General features: G+C 41.8%; 1 protein-coding gene across 1 annotated transcript; it reads right to left on the minus strand.

The window, feature by feature from the left end:
* Positions 1–10,786: 10,786 nt before the first annotated feature.
* Positions 10,787–15,336, minus strand: LOC124658174. Its single transcript, XM_047196590.1, has 8 exons — positions 15,057–15,336; positions 14,888–14,962; positions 14,263–14,778; positions 13,556–13,915; positions 12,390–12,499; positions 12,241–12,290; positions 12,104–12,162; positions 10,787–11,177 (listed from the first exon to the last, which is right to left on the minus strand). The coding sequence occupies exons 1-8, from the start codon at positions 15,264–15,266 to the stop codon at positions 10,881–10,883; spliced, it is 1,677 nt and encodes a 558-aa protein (XP_047052546.1). The 5' UTR covers positions 15,267–15,336; the 3' UTR covers positions 10,787–10,880.
* Between the last annotated feature and the right edge of the window lie 4,852 nt (positions 15,337–20,188).

Consider the following 20,188-nt stretch of genomic DNA (forward strand, 5'->3'; position numbering starts at 1 on the left):
ATTATTTAGCCACATGAAGCAAAAGCACTAGACTAAATTCCCGTGTGTCCTCAAGAACGTTTGGTCATTATAAGTAAACAAACCAGCTTGTCCTTTGTGCTAAAAAGGATTGGGCCACTCGCTGCAATTATTTCTCTCGCATTTTACTTACTTGTACTTTATTCATCTGTTACATTAAAACCCCCTGAATACTTGTCTGTGAGCATTTACAGTGAATCCTTCATCGAAACTGCTTGTCAACACCTTCTGCTCCTCGTTGGGTTCGACACTCTTATTTATCAAAAGTACTAAGATACACCCCCTATACTTGTGGGTCATCACACCCCTGCATATTTTAAGAAGACTCAAGCGTCTAAGCTTGGGGATGCCCAAGGCATCCCCTTCTTCATCGACAACATTATCAGGTTCCTCCCCTGAAAATATATTTTTATTCCATCACATCTTATGTACTTTGCTTGGAGCGTCCGTTTGTTTTTGTTTTTGTTTTTATTTGAATAAAATGGATCCTAGCATTCATTGTGTGGGAGAGAGACACGCTCCGCTGTTGCATATGGACACATATGTCCTTAGGCTTTACTCATAGTATTCATGGCGAAGGTTGAATCTTCTTCGTTAAATTGTTATATGGTTGGAATCGGGAAATGCTACATGTAGTAATTCTAAAATGTCTTGAATAATTTGATACTTGGCAATTGTTGTGCTCATGTTTAAGCTCTTGCATCATATACTTTGCACCTATTAATGAAGAAATATATAGAGCTTGCTAAAATTTGGTTTGCATATTTGGTTTCTCTAAAAGTCTAGATAATTTCTAGTATTGAGTTTTGAACAACAAGGAAGACGGTGTAGAGTCTTATAATGTTTATAATATGTCTTTTATGTGAGTTTTGCTGCACCGGTTCATCCTTGTGTTTGTTTCAAATAACCTTGCTAGCCTAAACCTTGTATCGAGAGGTAATACTTCTCATGCATCCAAAATCCTTGAGCCAACCACTATGCCATTTGTGTCCACCATACCTACCTACTACATGGTATTTCTCCGCCATTCCAAAGTAAATTGCTTGAGTGCTACCTTTAAAATTTCCATTCTTTACCTTTGCAATATATAGCTCATGGGACAAATAGCTTAAAAACTATTGTGGTATTGAATATGTACTTATGCACTTTATCTCTTATTAAGTTGCTTGTTGTGCGATAACCATGTTCCCGGGGACGCCATCAACTACTCTTTGTTGAATATCATGTGAGTTGCTATGCATGTCCGTCTTGTCTGAAGTAAGGGAGATTTACCACTCATTTAATGGTTAGAGCATGCATATTGTTAGAGAAGAACATTGGGCCGCTAACTAAAGCCATGAATCATGGTGGAAGTTTCAGTTTTGGACATATATCCTCAATCTCATATGACAACATTAATTGTTGCTACATGCTTATGCATTAAAGAGGAGTCCATTATCTGTTGTCTATGTTGTCCCGGTATGGATGTCTAAGTTGAGAATAATCAAAAGCGAGAAATCCAATGCGAACTTTCTCCTTAGACCTTTGTACAGGCGGCTTAGAGGTACCCCTTTGTGACACTTGGTTAAAACATGTGTATTGCGATGATAATCTCGGTAATCCGAGCTAATTAGGACAAGGTGCGGGCACTATTAGTATACTATGCATGAGGCTTGCAACTTGTAAGATATAATTTACATGATACATATGCTTTATTACTACCGTTGACAAAATTGTTTCTTGTTCTCAAAACCAAAGCTCTAGCACAAATATAGCAATCAATGCTTCCTCTCGCGAAGGGCCTTTCTTTTACTTTTATGATTGAGTCAGCTCACCTATCTCTCTCCACCTCAAGAAGCAAACACTTGTGTGAACTGTGCATTGATTCCTACATACTTGCATATTGCACTTGTTATATTACTTTACATTGACAATATCCATGAGATATACATGTTATAAGTTGAAAGCAACCGCTGAAACTTAATCTTCCTTTGTGTTGCTTCAATACCTTTACTTTGATTTATTGCTTTATGAGTTAACTCTTATGCAAGACTTATTGATGCTTGTCTTGAAAGTACTATTCATGAAAAGTCTTTGCTTTATGATTCATTTGTTTACTCATGTCATTGCCATTGTTTTGATCGCTGCATTCATTACATATGCTTACAATAGTATGATCAAGGTTATGATGGCATGTCACTCCAGAAATTATCTTTGTTATCGTTTACCTACTCGGGACGAGCAGGAACTAAACTTGGGGATGTTGATACGTCTCCGACGTATCGATAATTTCTTATGTTCCATGCCACATTATTGATGATATCTACATGTTTTATGCATACTTTATGTCGTATTTATGTATTTTCCGGCACTAACCTATTAACGAGATGTCGAAGAGCCGATTGTCGTTTTCTGCTGTTTTTGGTTTCGGAAATCCTAGTAAGGAAATATTCTCGGAATTGGACGAAATCAACGCCCGGGGGCTTATTTTGCCACGAAGCTTCCGAAGACCGAAGAGAAGACGAAGTGGGGCCACGGGGCACCGCCACACTAGGGCGGCGCGGCCCAGGGGGGCCCGCGCGGCCCTAGCGTGTGGGGCCCCCGTGACCCCTCCGAGGCTGCCCTTCCGCCTACATATAGTCTTCGTCGCGAAACCCCCAGTACCGAGAGCCACGATACGGAAAACCTTCCCGAGACGCCGCCGCCGCCAATCCCATCTCGGGGATTCAGGAGATCGCCTTCGGCACCCTGCCGGAGAGGGGAATCATCTCCCGGAGGACTCTTCACCGCCATGGTCGCCTCCGGAGTGATGAGTGAGTAGTTCACCCCCGGACTATGGGTCCATAGAAGTAGCTAGATGGTCGTCTTCTCCTTATGTGCTTCATTGTCGGATCTTGTGAGCTGCCTAACATGATCAAGATCATCTATCTGTAATGCTATATGTTGTGTTTGTCGGGATTCGATGGATAGAGAATACTATGTTATGTTGATTATCAATCTATTACCTATGTGTTGTTTATGATCTTGCATGCTCTCCGTTATTAGTAGAGGCTCTGGCCAAGTTTTTACTCTTAACTCCAAGAGGGAGTATTTATGCTCGATAGTGGGTTCATGCCTCCATTAAATCTGGGACATTGACAGAAAGTTCTAAGGTTGTGGATGTGCTGTTGCCACTAGTGATAAAACATTGATGCTATGTCCGAGGATGTAGTTATTGATTACATTACGCACCATACTTAATGCAATTGTCTGTTGTTTGCAACTTAATACTGGAAGGGGTTCGGATGATAACCCGAAGGTGGACTTTTTAGGCATAGATGCATGCTGGATAGCGGTCTATGTACTTTGTCGTAATGCCCAATTAAATCTCACAATACTCATCATATCATGTATGTGCATGGTCATGCCCTCTCTATTTGTCAATTGCCCGATCGTAATTTGTTCACCCAACATGCTATTTATCTTATGGGAGAGACACCTCTAGTGAACCGTGGACCCCGGTCCATTCTTTTACATCGAATACAATCTACCGCAATACTTGTTCTACTCGTTTTCTCGCAAACAATCATCATCCTCACTATACATCTAATCCTTTGTTACAGCAAGCCGGTGAGATTGACAACCTCACTGTTTCGTTGGGGCAAAGTACTTTGGTTGTGTTGTGCAGGTTCCACGTTGGCGCCGGAATCGCTGGTGTTGCGCCGCACTACATCCCGCTTCCATCAACCTTCAACGTGCTTCTTGGCTCCTACTGGTTCGATAAACCTTGGTTTCTTACTGAGGGAAACTTGCTGCTGTACGCATCACACCTTCCACTTGGGGTTCCCAACGGGCGTGTGCTTTACGCGTCATCACGGTGCCATGGTGGTTTTGTAATAGGTAAGGTAACGTCACCATGTTGCCATATAGGTGAAGTTAGGAAAAGCATGCGGCCAACCAAACAAAGTGACACTCGGGTACCAACCGATGCAACCCAGGTAATCAAACGAAGTGCATTTTGTGTACCGGAGCTCGTCTGGAACGAGATGTGAGTTCCATCTCACTGGTGCAGCGAGTCACGAATTGCATGCATGCTGCCAAACGCGTCCTATATATTCTGGTGCTTAGGTCGCGTTGCGTCGCAGATTAGTTGTGTCGAGCGTTGCATCGCGTCGATTCCAAATGGTTCATCACAAGTCATCACCTAGGGCTGTCATAAAGCAAACTAGGGCACCCGCGTTGTTTAACCAATAGTAGCCAAGTTTTTTCCCCATATCGTGTTGTCCATCTGCCTCCATCCATCATATCGTTCTGAATTCATCGTCTCCAAATCGTCTGAATTGTTCCACCTACCGAGCGGTACATTCTAGAGATGTACACTCTCGGGTTTTCCTATTTTTAGGCAGCCACTTTTTCCGTTCCATGTTTCCATTTCTTGTACCCACCATTCCGGAAACTTGGCTACTATGGGCCATGTCACCCCCAAAGAGCTTGGATCTGATGGTCGAGAGTAACTCTGGGGCATAATTTGGTCTCAAATCAGCTAAACTGGCAGACCAACCCGCATCGCACCGAACAAACGGTTTATGCCGGGGCTGCACCCACAAACTGTTTAGACCGCAATTAGAAGGGTCTGATTGGTTGCTAGCAGCGTTCTCTCGCATCTATGGAGATCTTATCCCTGGAGCCATATTCAGCCAAGTCCAAAATCATGTTGTGCATTTTGATTGGTTACTAACAAATCATTTTCGTCTCTGCGGGAGAAACTAAACCTTGTGTTTGGTTGCGCACAATTTAGCATCTCTAAAAAATACTCGGCCTTTGGCTGCATGCAAATGAAAGATTTCTCAACTATAATCTATCGAACCAGTTCGCTAATAACGGTAGCCTTTAGGTATGTCTTGTTCGCGCCATCGGCAGTAGAATAGTTCTCCGGCAGCAGCTAGCTGACGATTAGGTCGGCCGGGAAGTGGCTGCGTCGATGTTGTGGAGCTGTTGCTCTGCTTTGCAATTGCCCGACCAAATCCAAGGCAAGCAATGCCGCAGAAAATTATCAAGACCACAAACAAGCAGAGGATGGATCAAGCGACCTGATTTACCTTGTTGTTGCCTGAATCTTCTATGCCTGAATCCATTTGATATAAATCCTTTTACATTTGAATTTTTAAAATTAGAACAAAATTCAAAATTGCAATTTTTTTCAAAACCAACAAAAGCCGAAAGAAACAACCAGAAAACTGAAAAGAAACTTGAAAACCAGGAAAAACCAACAAAACAGTGAAACTAAAGAAAACCATCCAGACCTAACCCTAATGGGCAGGCCCACCCATCCGGCGCTTCAGGTGGCCCCGACCATCGGGGCTGCAGTGAGAAGCGAATAGCATTTTCCACCGACAATCCATGGTGAATTGCTCATCCTCGCGACAAAATAACGAGCCTCGCTCATTCGTTGGTCCTAGAAAATTGTAGCCCATTTTTCACGTGCTAGCCGGGCCGGCACCTTTTAAATTCGGTAATCTCCTTTTTTTATATTACTGTAATTTCATTAGATTCTAACAGATATATGCTGACCAAAAAATGTGTGCACGTGTAGTATATTTGATATAAATCCCACTATTAATTTAATCCTTGATTAGTGTGCTACTTGAAATCGTTTTGCCAGATGAACCCAAGCGACAAGAGCCTCTGTCTGATGAACACCAACGATGAGAGCCTCCAACCATAACTCATCTGCACACTGCACTGCCGCAGGGCCTCAGCCACATGAGCTCACGTTACCACCCCCGAAAGTGAAACATATGGACTGTGGAACCACACGACGAGTTCCATCGGATCTAGTTGTGGTGGTGACATCTACTATGCCGCCGGTGTCTCGACCGTGTTGCTCCTGCGCCCGCGGTGACCCACATCAAAACTTGATACCGCTTGCACCATCGGTTTCTCGCATGAGTGTTTGCCTCTGCATCCTATTAAATTCGCGTTTGTGCATCTTCTAATAGTAGTTATATTTACGTAGGTAGTTTTGTCAGTTTTACATATTTTTTTATTCTGTACAGAATATGATATATCGGAGAGTACATCTGGGTACCATTATTGATCACTACAGTTGTTTAAGTTTTGGTGACCAATCTGTCCGAATATATGATATCAGAGAGTTTTTTTTTTAAGAATTATACTGAAAACTAATCTGGTGGAACTTTTTCTTAGCCTGTTACGAGTGATTCCATAACAAATATATATGTTTGTCCTACAACATGGATCAGAATACAGGCTGCAGGTGAATCATGACCTGGATTTAGTTCTGAAAAAGCAAATCTTTTTATTTAGTTTAGGACATTTAAATTTATATGACGCGCTGTCTATGAATGAAAATTGATACCCAATGTTTGTGGAACATATATAATGGATTTATTCAGGAGATATGTAATTTATCTAAGGGTAATTAGTTAGAGATCAATAAGCACCGGTGGATGATTGGGTTGTCCCTTGTTTGAGTATTATGGAAAATGATTCTTTGGAGATCAAGAGATTATTATCTAGCTCTATCAGCAACGAAGATGCACAAATTGATTTTGGTATTGTGTTATTATTAGATTATCTTGCATTGGAATAATTATGGAAAATAAATCTTTGGAGAGCAAGAGATTATTATCTAGGCCCATCAGGAAGAAAGATGCACAAAAGGATTTTTGTATTGCATTATTATTGGATTATCCCTAGATGAATCTAGGTTGAAACACAAATGAAAATTTCGTCCCTAAGGACTTGAACCTAATGCGCTCGGCTCGCTTCTTTAAACTAGCTATGAATATTATGGCATTATTATTTTGGCTGATCTTCATTTGTCATGTGTTCTATGCGGTTTCGTTGGCGAAATAACGTCATGGCTGATAGCGACATGGATGTTGAAGAGATGGTTGCTAACAGCATGGCTCATGGAGACATTGTTGCTGAAGATATGGATGTTGAAGACTTGGCTCCTGCAGACATGGGTTTTGAAGGCATGGTTGCTGGATACATGGATGTTGGAGACATGTTGCTGGAGACATGGGCTTCGAAGGCATGGATGTTGGAGACGTGGCTTCTAGATATATTGCTGCTGAAGACATGTCTTATAAAGATGAGGATGGTAAAGACATGGATGGCAAAGATATGAACGATAAAAGCCACAATGGTAATGCTATGAATGGTAAAGATATAGATGCAAATGGCAAGGATGATATCCCTGCTGAAGATATAAACATAAATTCAAATATGGAGTGCAAAAGCTTCATCAATATGCATTTATAAAGTGAGAATGAAGCTTAAATGTTCTACTTAGACTATGTGAAAAGGAATAAAATTGGTGTTAGAAAGAATGATCTGAAATATAAAGTCTTTAAAAAGGACTTGGGGCCTTGAACACTTTGACAGACGAGATACAAAAAGAAAGCAAAGGCCTCTATCTCACTGTGGATGTGGAGCTCTTCTACAGATGGAGCGCTAAGAAAGCACTGGGTCTAGTTCGTCAAGAATTGTGTGCATAAACATAACCACGATTTCATAGAACCTAACGTCACTCCTTCACTCAAGGTGGACTTCGAACACATCAGATAGTGAATGCAATGCATAAGGCGTCTGAAGGTTCCAACAAGCTTGGATTGATTGAAAAATAGAATACACAACTGATGAATATTTGCTTAAATATAAGATAGCAGAGAATGCCAGATTTTTTACAAACATGCCACAAACAAAGAAGGCCATTTGGTGAACATATAATATTATGTACGTGCAATACTATACTAGAAAATAGAATGATACAATAATAGGGTATAGAAGATGTATAAATGGAAAAAATTAACTAATTGGCTAGATCTATCTTTCTAGTACGTTTGAAGAGGAATGCTTTGAGGGTGCCAAATCATGTATTTAATGGATATTATGATATGATGAAGTGGGAATATGTCCCAATATACACATGTGTGTACGTACATCGATTTGTTATACCGGAAAAATCTTGGTTAATACATACCAAAATTGGCAGATGTACGTGTATCTTTTTTTGAAAAAACAACAACCATGTGATTGCACCTACAAATACATGAACCTGGCCTGGCGCATTGCACCACCACCCTCGGGGGTGCAATCACATGTCTGATATTTTTTCAAAAAAATTACACACATATCTGCCAATTTTGTTACGTATTGACCAAAAAAAATCCTGTACAACAAATCGATGTACGTACGTACACATGGGTATATTGGCACACAGTACCACTTTATATCATAATATCTATTGAAGACATGATTTGGTGCCCTCACATCATTCCTCTTCAAATGTACTAGAAAGATATATTCGGCCAATTAGTTAATTATTTCGATTTATGCATATTCTATAACCTATTATTGTATCATTCTATTTTCCAATATATTATTGCACGTGCACAATCTATGTTTACCAAAGGGCCTTTGCTATTTGTGGCGTGTTTGTTAAAAATATGAGTCTTCTCCTTTCTCCGCTATCTTATATTCACAGCTCCCAGCAAGTTGCTAGAAGATTTCTCTGACTAGATCTCCTCCTCCTCATCCTGGTAAAGATCCATGTTCTATCGCCGTATCTTTCTTTCTCTCAGGGAGATATCGTATTATATTTCAAGGAATAAAACATGGTTTGTTTTTCAATAAAATGTAGATGACGACAGCAAGCACTATTTATCATTTTTGTCTGGAACACAACATGTTAATTTCGTGGATCTCTTTGGTTGAATTTTGTTTCTTCTATATATTGTGCCAAAAGGTTAGATTTCAATATTGTACTCCGTGCTCAAGCTGATTGCTGGTAGCATAGTTTTAAAAACCGGACCGGACCGCCGGTTGAACCGGAAACAGGCCCTCCACCGGTCTATTTGGCGCACTAGACCGCTCGCGCACCTGACCCAGTAAAAACCGGATGAACAGCGGCTCAACAGCGGTTTTGGAAGAAAAACGGGAGTACTGAATCGCTGGTTCAATCGGTAGAAGGATTACGTCGCGTGAAAAATTAAACGCATGAGGTAGGATACGATCCTGTAACCTCCGTTGGAGGTGACACCCGCCTAGACCAATTGAGCTAAAATTGTTTGATGAGCTACAATTGTTTGATAACAAGAGAAGATAGCAGTTTGTTTTATACATAGGTCACACGATAGGGGCTTTGCTTTTTTACGCCGCATGGCATACATGCATGTTCTGTACGCTAGATTTGCTGCCTTTTAGCATTGCTGAATGCAAAAAAAGAAAAAATGAATTACACGAGCGTGTGTTAGGTGCTTGGCTGTATTAGACATGGCAAAGTTGGTAAGTTGTTGACTACTTTATGAATTATTATAAAAATTTGCAAGTCTAAAATATATTTGTATATATGATTATTTATTTACTGTAGTATTTATAAGTAAAATATACTACTCTATATCTTAAAAAACCAGACAATGAACCGGTGAACCAGTGGTCCGACAGGTAAAAATCTGAACCGATAGCCTTACTGGTTCGGTCACCGGTCCGGTTTTTAAAACTATGGCTGGTAGTTAGATCTATACACTGAATGGACCGAAATACAAGAAAACTTTCTTTTTACCTTTTTATATAGACATCAAAGCACTTCTCTTCCTTATAGTAAATTCACAAATCTATGGGAAACACAAACGAGAATTAGCACATGTTAGAAGACAGCCATAGAATAAAGTAAAAAAAAGATTGTCCCTGTATTTCGATCCGTTTAGTGTATAGATCTACACACCAAAAATCAGCAAGATATGGTGACAAATATAATACGCCATCTATTCACGAGTAAGCAAGATATGGTGACAAGAAATAAATCTTTACCAGGACAACGAGGAGGAAAGCTAGTGGTAGAAATCTTCCAGCAGCTAGCTCAGAGCTGCTCATTTGCTGGCGAGAGGGCATGAGGGTGGTAATGCAATGCGCCGGAGTGAGGCTCATGTATGTATAGCCGCCATCGGGCCACCACCCATTACCCAAAGACCCAATCAAAGGTTTTTTTTTGTTAAAAATCGTACACAATTATGTTCTAATTTCAGTAGTGACTAAGATTTTTTCCGATACAACAAATCAATGTACGACACACACACATAGCTATACTGTGCGTATTCGTTATATGCATTGAATAACATGATTTGGCACCAGGGACGGAGCTAGACTATTTCATAGATATGCAATAAATACCTACTATTTTTAGCCAAAAGAAATCAGATTAAGATTTTTCTGATACAACAATTCAATGTACGATACACACATGGCTATGCTGTGATGGGCTCACATTTCGTATTCATTATATGCATTGAATAATGTGATTTGGTGCCAGGGACGAAGCTAGACTAATTCATAGATATGCAACAAATACCTACTATTTTGTGCCAACAGAAATCAGACTGAGATTTTTTCTGATACAACAATTCAATGTACGATACAGGGCACATGGCTATACTGTGACGGGCTCACATTTCGTATTCATTATATGTATTGAATACTGTGATTTGGCGCCAGGAACGGATCTAAACTAATTCGTAGATATGCAATTAATACGTACTATTTTTTTGCCAAAAGAAATAAGTGTATAAGCTCATGTACTCGTGCATGTATGACAAAGTCGGGAATTGGCGGCAGGGACGGAGTACACATGTATGTATGTACGTGTTGGTAGATAGTTTACATACTTTCTCCTTGCCATCAAAATTTTCTGAGATTTTATAAAAATTAGATGTATCTAACAACTATTCAGTGTATACCTATATTCAGCATGTACAGTCCGGCCCGATTGAGCCTGTCATCCGATAAATAACAATGGTATACGCCGGGGGTGGGGGGGGGTATTTACGGTTTCCGCCAAAATTTCGGAGTCTGCCCGAGGAAAAAACCCTGCTTCCTACTCATGTGTTCTTTAACGCTTTCAAGAGTGTTAATGCCCATGTACCAAACAGCCTTCTGGTTTGTTGATTACCAGCTATTGGCTGCGGAACTCTGCCCATCAGTCGACCAAAAGTAGATCCTATGCCGGTTGATTTACTGACAGCTCTATCATGATTGATCTGTTCAACAGTGAGCGCCGGTTTTATGAAAGACATCTTCTCAGAAGACCGGGGTTCCAACACTGATCTCCAGTATGGAAAGAAACTCCTCCTTGCATATTTGAGCTCCCATCCTCTAGCGATTTTCTTTTTTGGGCCCTGGCTCATAGGTTAATAAAGATCTGGGTGTTAGAAATCCCAAAACATCAGATACTTCAGCTCACATGAGGTCAGAATGTTACTGGACTGTTATGGAAACGCAATGTCACGTAAGCGGTTAAGCCACAGTAACAGTAATTATGATGTGAAATACTCCAGTCTTCAGAATTCTAGACGGATAGTAGTGATAGTTTTTTACTTGAGATAAAAGTGATAGTTGAAATGCTAATGGATAGCAAATAAACCATTTGAATTTATAGGACTCAACGCTTTCTGCAAAGAAAGTACATAATATGATTTTCTGATTCAGAAAGCACCTCTATTCCTTGCTTTATATTATTCAGACCCAAAATTACTGGCAAAACATTACTACTCCCTCTGTCCCATGAAACTTGTCTTAGCTTTGTCAAAATTTGGATGCATCTAGACATCAAGATACATCCAAATTTTGAAGAAATTGAGACAAGTTTCATGGGACCGAGGGATTATATATTATCGTTCAATGAAAAGTTATATTTATGTATCTGCTAACTATCAAAAAGATATAGTTCAATCAGGAGAGGATTGTATGTTCACATAGACATGTTGTGCTAAAGCAGCGACACTTATTATGGATCAGAGGGAGTATCAACTATCAAGCAATCAAGTATTTGTCACAGTTCTGTCTTCATTTTCATTGGAACATGTGCATGCTTACTATGTACTGCTCAAAAAAAAAATCTGTTACCACAGTATGGCATATTCAGAACTCTGTTGCAAATTGTAGAAATTCTTGAACTTCAGATCAACTCAGCTTATAAAATGCAATTATAAATAATCAAAACAATCAAATACAAAATTCTTCTGCACACCCAAATTATTGCATGATGTAACACAATTGTGAAAAGAATACATGTAATCGCATTATGCTAAACTTGAATTTTTACCTCTTTTTCCACAGCATGATTACTCACTTCTGTAGCTGACTTTGATGCAACCATCTCCCCTGTTTTCAATCACAAAATAATTAAGATTTATTGTATAAAAGTTTGAAGGAAATATTTCAATCAACAGAAACACATACCAAGTGCCAAAGGAAGATCTTTCTTGGGCAACACATTTTTATAGGGGCAGCTTCAAGAACAAGTAAAAGAATTAGACTAACATCACATTTCTTGTGTTTTGCAAGAATTGTGATAACTGAAGAAATGGAAAAGGTATGTCAGGAAGTACAGGTCTCCAATGTCTATACGTCCTCCGGTACGACAAAAACCATGTTCCTTCAGAATCAGTGAAACACGTTCAAGGACTTCTGAGTGGGGTACCTGCATGACATAGGGCACCTGCATGCCAATTTCAATTCTGTGTGAGTGAGATAACTATTGCGCATAACCATTTCAGTAGAACACTTTCATGTCTCAAGATTACGATACAATCATTTATTTAGTCATTATTTTTTTAGAGCAACAGAGACCCCATCCCCGGTTCCATTTCATTCAGAAATGAAACCCTGTGAACCAGGTTCAACAGTACAGTAAATATCTTTCTGCTCACGAGGGAGAAACAATGAAACAAAAGCACCGAGCCTACAGCTCACCATCAAAAGCACCCCTCCAGGATCTAAGTAAGAGCAAACTAAACAGATTGTCTAAGACAAAGCCTTTTTATGGCATGCACCGGCTATTTAGGACATTTCCAAACTACACGTCAGGCGTCAGCTTGAGGGGAGATGCAGGCCACCTCCAAGACCGAGGTGGGCGTTGCCCAGGTACCGGGACCAGCAAGCCTCTTCAAGCTCAGAGATTTGGGCAGACTCGCAGTCTTGCTCGGAACATCACCAATCAGCTACTCTCCAGTTGTGGTAGTCGTTATATGTGTCAAGCATCAATAAAGTTCATAAGGTGTAATGACACTAAAAATTGTTCTCAGAAAAAGGTGATACTGACATTGGTGAAGTCGTTGTGATATTTGGCAATAGCTTCTTTTCCATTTCATTGTGAACTACTGGTGTTATTCCACATATATTATTTTATCTCGTTTCACCAGATCTGCTTTCATCCTTCACAATATGTAGGTATACAATTGGAAATGACCATATGTCTCTTAATAATTTTACCAAATCAGCAGTTGAATATTACAGCCACTTTCACGTGTTCACGCTATGATTCATCCTAGGATGTTAGAACAGGAATGGTAACTATTGAAGTCCTGAAGACATATTGGTCGTTTGATGTTCTTCTGAATCTATGACCGTATTTAGGGGTCTCAGGGGGGGTAGCTGAAACCATGTAAAATGAAATTATCTTGAAAACTTGAATACTTAATGAACCGATGTAGAATATTTAGTAAAATAAGAAAAAAGAGAGCAAGTTCAACTATAAGTACCAACATTTCGATACCTCTGGGTGTGCCTGAATGTATGAATCAAGAGCTTCACCAGCTTGGGAAATTACTTTAACAAGCGACAATGCGACACTATTGATATTCATCTTCATCAGTTGGTTCGGATCCATTATGTTTTCACATGTCTCAAACTGAAAAGCAATGTCATACCCAATACGACAAGCGATCATAGCAAACCCGTCCACCTCACTGTTGACCTTTCTTTTGTGGGAAGTTCCCATGCGGATCTGCTCTTGAGCTGCCAGCAGCAAAACAGCCATCTGAGCAAGTTTTCCATCTTTTATGTAATTACAGAGCTGATCAAGTAAATTATCTGTGTGTTTTGCAAGAAGCCTGATTGTATCCATGAAGATCTTCTGCAAAAAACGCCACATAGAACATAACCTGAGTGACTTTAGCAATCATACGCGAGTAGTACTGACAAACAACTGTCTCATCACCTAGAATAAGAAAATTAGTTTTTCCACATTTGACATCAGAAACAAGAAAATTGTCCTGTCTTAATTAAAAACTATCAACATGCTGAACAAATCGACACATGTAACATGTAACAGAGGGAACTCTTCCATCTTCAGCAAGTGGAGGAGTAAGACGTAAGGTACTTAGGTATTGATATGTAAGTGATATGAGATATATATCTGACAGCTTATTCTGGTTATGCTTCAAAAAGAGTAACTTTTTAAGGGATGGATGTGCGACAAACCAGTTCAGGTAGACACAGAAGATGGATGAGCCTGTAGACATAGTTTATATCTGCCAGATTGCAATCCTGGTGCTTTTGGTCAATAAGTAGACTGTCCTCCAGATACTTATGCAGGCAAGTGTTCTCAACTGCAACATGGAGAGGGAGTAGACCCTCAGTGACTACAGGGCCAGCTGTTCGTAAATTCGCCGACGCGCCATGGCGTAAGAGCAACTCTATCATCTCGACGGAGAACATTTCCGCAGCTCGGTGGAGGGGGAAGTACCCATATTGGGTCATGTAGTTGGGATTGGCCCGGAACCCATCTAACTCAGGTGCCTGGCCCTTCAAGACAACTCTGGCACATTGCACCGCATTCTGCATGATAATGTGGTCAAGAGTTTCTGGGGTGATGACATAGCCCCATCCCATGCCCTGTCCATTTCGACTGAATAAGCTGAGGAAGCGCCGGTAGCTATCCTTCTCCAGGATGGGCGTCAAACGGGGCAATATATCAAAGAGCGCATCATTCACCCACTGGATTAATGAATTATCATTTGAAAAAGGTGAAAGGAATTAAATATCCCATTAACAAATAATAATAGGATAATAATGTATTTCTGCTGGGTTGTCAATCACAAAGAACCTGAGGAGTACGGTCTGGGGTAATTATTTTGGTAGCTCTGGAGGTAGCAAGTATTGCCCGTGTCTGCGCCATCCACTGAGAGAGAATGTTTGTCATCATCAGGAGCTATGATGGAGATGAAACAGATCAGGAAAGCAATATCATATATAAAGTCGATTAGCTACTGCACCTCGTTGATTAAATCCATGTGGACAGCCAGGTCAGCAACAGGAGGACCAGGAGCACGTGGAGGAAGGGGAGGATCCCATGGATCCATTTCTTCGGTAACCTTATCTTCCTGAGGGGCATTGTTCGTGAGGGCCTCTTCTTCATGAGGGGCAGTTTTCATGAGCGCATCCTCTTTATGAGGTGCAGAATTAGGCAGGAATTGCAGTTCCATTAGCTGAAATAAGAAAGTTTAACAAGGAATTCCACTACAGGTCAATTTCACAATCTTGTTTGATTTTAAATCTAGTAGGGAAATTTTGCTAATCAATATGCTGGAATTCTAGACTTACGAAAAAAAAACTTATAAGTGTGATATTTCATCATTTGGCAGAAATAATATATGATTCACAAAACACTTAGAAAATTATTGCAAGATGGTACTAGCTAGTATATTTCTATATAATGCTCACTTCATTTCAAAAGACTTGTTCGACTATGTAATGCCGTTTTTCCTGAAGATACTATCAATTGATTCGATAAAAAATACTCCGGCTCTGTTGATTCGGGCAGCAGCTGTGGGTTTGCTCTTGTGGGGAAGCTGCTACACTGGGGAATCGGCTGTGATGACTGATGAAGGTTGGTCGTATGGCAATATGGCTGTGGATTGGCTGTGAGATGAAGAAATTTCTGAAATGCCCCTGGGATGCTGAGGCCACCGTATTTTGCTGTTACTAAGAATCTCATCTTTGGACCAAAAGCAAGCAAGAGGTGGAATACCACAAAGAGAAAGTGTACCCCATAAAAAAGTTGTTCTTGTAATTGGAATGTATTTTCTTAAACCGCCCATAAGAACCATATTCTGACTTTTTTCTGGTGAATATCCAACAAGAGGTTCCATTGAATGAATAATGGATCCAGATCCCAAGAACAATAAAGCTTTTGAATAAGCATGAGTGATCAAATGAAATAAAGCAGCTTGATAAGAACCTATACCTAGAGCTAACATCATATAACCCAATTGAGACATTGTAGAATAGGCTAAGCTTCTTTTAATATCTCAATGGTCTGTTTTATTGCTACTGATAATGTATGATTTTTGATATATTGATGTAATTAAATTGTTCAATGATTTGTGAAATGCTAATTTAAATAAGTAGAAGCATTTTTGCACAGCCTTGACACACTCGAACTCTTGCATGATGTGTAGCTCAAGCACAGCAATATCAGAAATCACTTGTATGCTCTATTACAGCACAGTTCACCAAAAGCATTTGAGATGCATGGTTCTACGTACATAGAAGTATATGTCCGTGCAAATACCAGTCTATCACATGAGCATGATAACGGCGAGAAGCATACAGCGAGCAGCAACAATTTACATCAGCAAAGAGCAATAATTCACGGCAGCAGCAGCAATTCATGGCAGCGGCTAGAAGCATACTACTGCATACGCAACAGGGGCAATATCACAGCAGCACAAAAAAAAAAAAAGAATTTTTACCCCAGACGGCGTCGTCGTTGCCAGCAGAGACAGGATCGAGGAGAGGAGACGTCGACCGGGAGGTGGTAGTTACTGCGCCGGCCGGTTGGTCGAGAACGGCAGCGTCGAGCGGGAGGCAGCCAAGGAGCCGTCTGTGGCAGCGCAGACGAGGACGGCAGCGACCGAGACGGATGGCTGGGGGCTCGTCTGTAGAGAGGCTGCCGGCGGGGGGTCTGGCGGGGCAGAGCTCGGAGGGAGGGGTGCGGCGCTAACCCTAGCTTTCGGGGCTATCTTCCATCGACGAACTTGACGTCTTGACGAGAGGCATGCTGGACATAAAACCCAAAGCCCAAACGGGAAAAAAAATGAATCCGTATAACCCGAACCCGAAATATCCTATAGCACTTAATGGGGTAGTAGCCTAGAACGGCAAACCATATTTCCCTAATAGCGATTCCTTAGGGTTTTCTTCTCGCGTCGAGGCGATCTCGGCGGCGAGTGTTTGTTTATCGGCCTGGCTTCCAGCGACGATTCTCACCGTGATCTGCTTGGGCTGATCAAGGGGCGGGCTGGTTCCGCCACCCGGCCTCGGCAGACGGTGGAGTTTCCTTGGTGGAAGACTAGGGTTTTTGACTCGCGGTTCTGCGAGTAAGTTTTCTAGGGTTTGGCTGATGGCGGATATGGCGTCGAGCTCTGGTGAGAAGGACAAGGAAAAGGAGCTAGCAGACCTAATGGAGGAGTTAGGAATTGGTGAGGAAGATCTTGATGATGTGATCTATGAAGAGGAAGGGCCGCCATTGGAAGAAGCGCCCCGTTGGCTGGCGGTGGCCAGGGTTCATACCGAAGCACCTTATAGTCAAGGCTGGTTCTTCTCTAACATGAGATCGGCTTGGAGCTTGGCTCAGGATGTCAAATTCAGAGCTATTGAGGCGAATCTGTACATCATGCAATTCTTTTGCTTGGGTGATTGGGAGAAGGTGATGCAAGGGGGCCCCTGGAATTTCAGAAATTCGCCGGTCTGCATAGAACCATATGATGGGTTCACAAAGCCGAGTACAATAGACCTCGGGAAGATTGCTGTGTGGGCTCAGATCCACGATCTACCGGAGGGATATAGACCTCTTGCTGAGAATTTGGCCAGACGGGTGGGAACTTTTGAAGCTTCAGAACCTGATTCTATGGATTATTATGGGAATTACTGTAGAGTTCGAGTAAGGGTAGATGTTCGTGAACCTCTGAAACGAGCAGTCTCGATTTCTCGTAGAGGCAGGAGGGATATTTTTCGTGTTCGTTATGAGAAGATCCCCGATTGGTGTGAAGTGTGTGGCCTGTTAGGTCATGTGTATAAGGAACATGGGAACGGCATCCATGAACCAAAAACTCGAAAGTGGGGCCAATGGCTCCTTGCTGAACCATCTGGTAGAGGACGAGGCCGTGGACGTGGTTCTACTCCTAGAACTGCAGGACGAGTTGGTCGCGGAAGGGGTCGAGGAAGGTTCTCTGAAGAGGATGGGGATTACTCTCCTGATGAGGGGGTGGGTTCTGGTAAGGAAGTTGTCGTTGTTGGGAATAGCAAAGAAGATGAGATAATGGATGATGCCGATCCCATTAGGAAGAGAGGGCCTGGTACTCCGGGAAAATTGCCTGCTGCTGCTGGTAAAGATGGCCATTCAGTCGGGGCCCTTGTGAACCAATTTGAGGTGCCCTTGGCAGATGAACCTCCGCCGGCTAGCCCGCAGCCAAAACATGACCAGAAGAGGTTGAGAAAGGGTGGTAAAGTTGATAGTGATAGCAACAACTCTGGATCGGCGGCCTCCCAGGTGGAGGACCGCCGAGATCAATGAGTCTTTTGGGCTGGAATTGTCGCGGGGCTGGCAACGACGCGACAATTCGAGAGCTACGCGATTTCGCGAGACAGTTTGCCCCATCCATTCTCTTTATCGTTGAAACACAGGTTCATAAGACTCGGGTGGAAAAGTTGGCTAGAACTCTAGGCTATGATAATTCCTATGGAGTGAGCAGTACGGGCCGAAGTGGTGGTCTATGTCTGTTCTGGAATAATGATACTAAAGTGGAGGTCTTTCGGTTTTCCAAATACCATATTGATGCTAAGGTGTTGGGAATTGGCAATGTGCCATGGAGGCTCACATGTGTGTATGGGGAGGCACAAACAAGTTTGAGGTATAGAACATGGGACACTCTTAAGGGGATCAAAACTGAAAATGATCTTCCATGGTTATGCATGGGCGATTTTAATGAAGTATTACTCCAGGAAGAGCATGTTGGGACGGGAACTCGGTCCCAGGTGCAGATGGAGAGTTTTCGTGATGCTATAGATGTTTGCGGCCTCAGGGACCTTGGTTATGTTGGGAGGAGCTGGACGTTCGAGAAAAAGGTTTCAGGAGGAAGCTTCTGTCGTGTGCGTCTGGACAGAGCCCTGGCATCGCCAGCCTGGGCGAACCTCTATCCAAATGCGACAGTACAACACATGACTTCGGCCTCGTCGGATCATGGTCCGATTTTTCTTGAACTTGATGATGCTATTCGTTCGGAAAGGAGACAAACGTCGCAGTTTCGGTATGAGCTCATGTGGGAGACGCATAGTGATTTGAAGGAGGTTGTGGGAGAAGCATGGAGGGAGGATGGCACATGCGATAATGTTAATGATGTGCATGGGAAGTTGTCTTCTCTTGCGATCAAGCTGGGCAGGTGGAGTAAAGATACTTTTGGAAGTGTCAGGAAGGAAATAAAATCACTCAAGGCGGAGCTGATCAGGTTGCGTGACGTGGCTGGTCGAGTGGCTCCATCTCATGCCGAAATTAAGATCAACGATCGCCTGTGTGAGTTATACTATAGAGAGGAGGTTATGTGGAGGCAGAGATCAAGAATAGAGTGGCTTTCTTCTGGGGATAAGAACACTCGATATTTTCATCAAAGGGCAAGTATGAGGAAGAAAAAGAATCGTATCAAACAGCTGGTAAAGGAGAATGGGGATACGATCACTGACAATGGTGAGATGCAAGGTCTAGCTACCGAATTCTACAGGAAATTATACACATCGGAGGCTACCTCTGATATGCAAGAGCTTTTGGACATGGTTCCATGCAAGGTCACGGCCGAGATGAATGGTATGCTGACTGCACCATATACAACTTTAGAAATCAAGAACACACTGTTCCAGATGTTCCCGACTAAAGCACCGGGGCCTGATGGCTTCCCGGCGCATTTCTTTCAGCGGAATTGGGATTTATGTGGGGAGGACATCACTAGAGCGGTTTTGAGAATTATTAAGGGAGAAGAGGATGCGGAGATTATCAATAAGACGGTCCTAGTGCTCATACCAAAGGTCCAGAATCCTTCTCTTCTATCTCAGTTTAGGCCTATTAGTTTCAATGTCTTGTATAAAATAGCGTCCAAAACTGTGGCTAATCGCTTGAAAAGCATTCTTCCTGACATTATTTCAGAGGAGCAATCGGCCTTTGTCCCTGGTCGGCTTATTACTGATAATATAATTGCTGCCTATGAATGTTTACATTTTATGAAGAGGAATAAATCCAAAAAGCACAGGGCGTGTGCCCTGAAACTTGACATGATGAAAGCTTATGATCGAGTGGAGTGGAATTATTTGCAAGCCATCATGCTCAAATTGGGGTTTGATTCTTCTTGGACAAATA

This window comes from Lolium rigidum, chromosome 5 (genome assembly GCF_022539505.1).
Source record: "Lolium rigidum isolate FL_2022 chromosome 5, APGP_CSIRO_Lrig_0.1, whole genome shotgun sequence".
NCBI classification, from domain to species: domain Eukaryota; kingdom Viridiplantae; phylum Streptophyta; class Magnoliopsida; order Poales; family Poaceae; genus Lolium; species Lolium rigidum.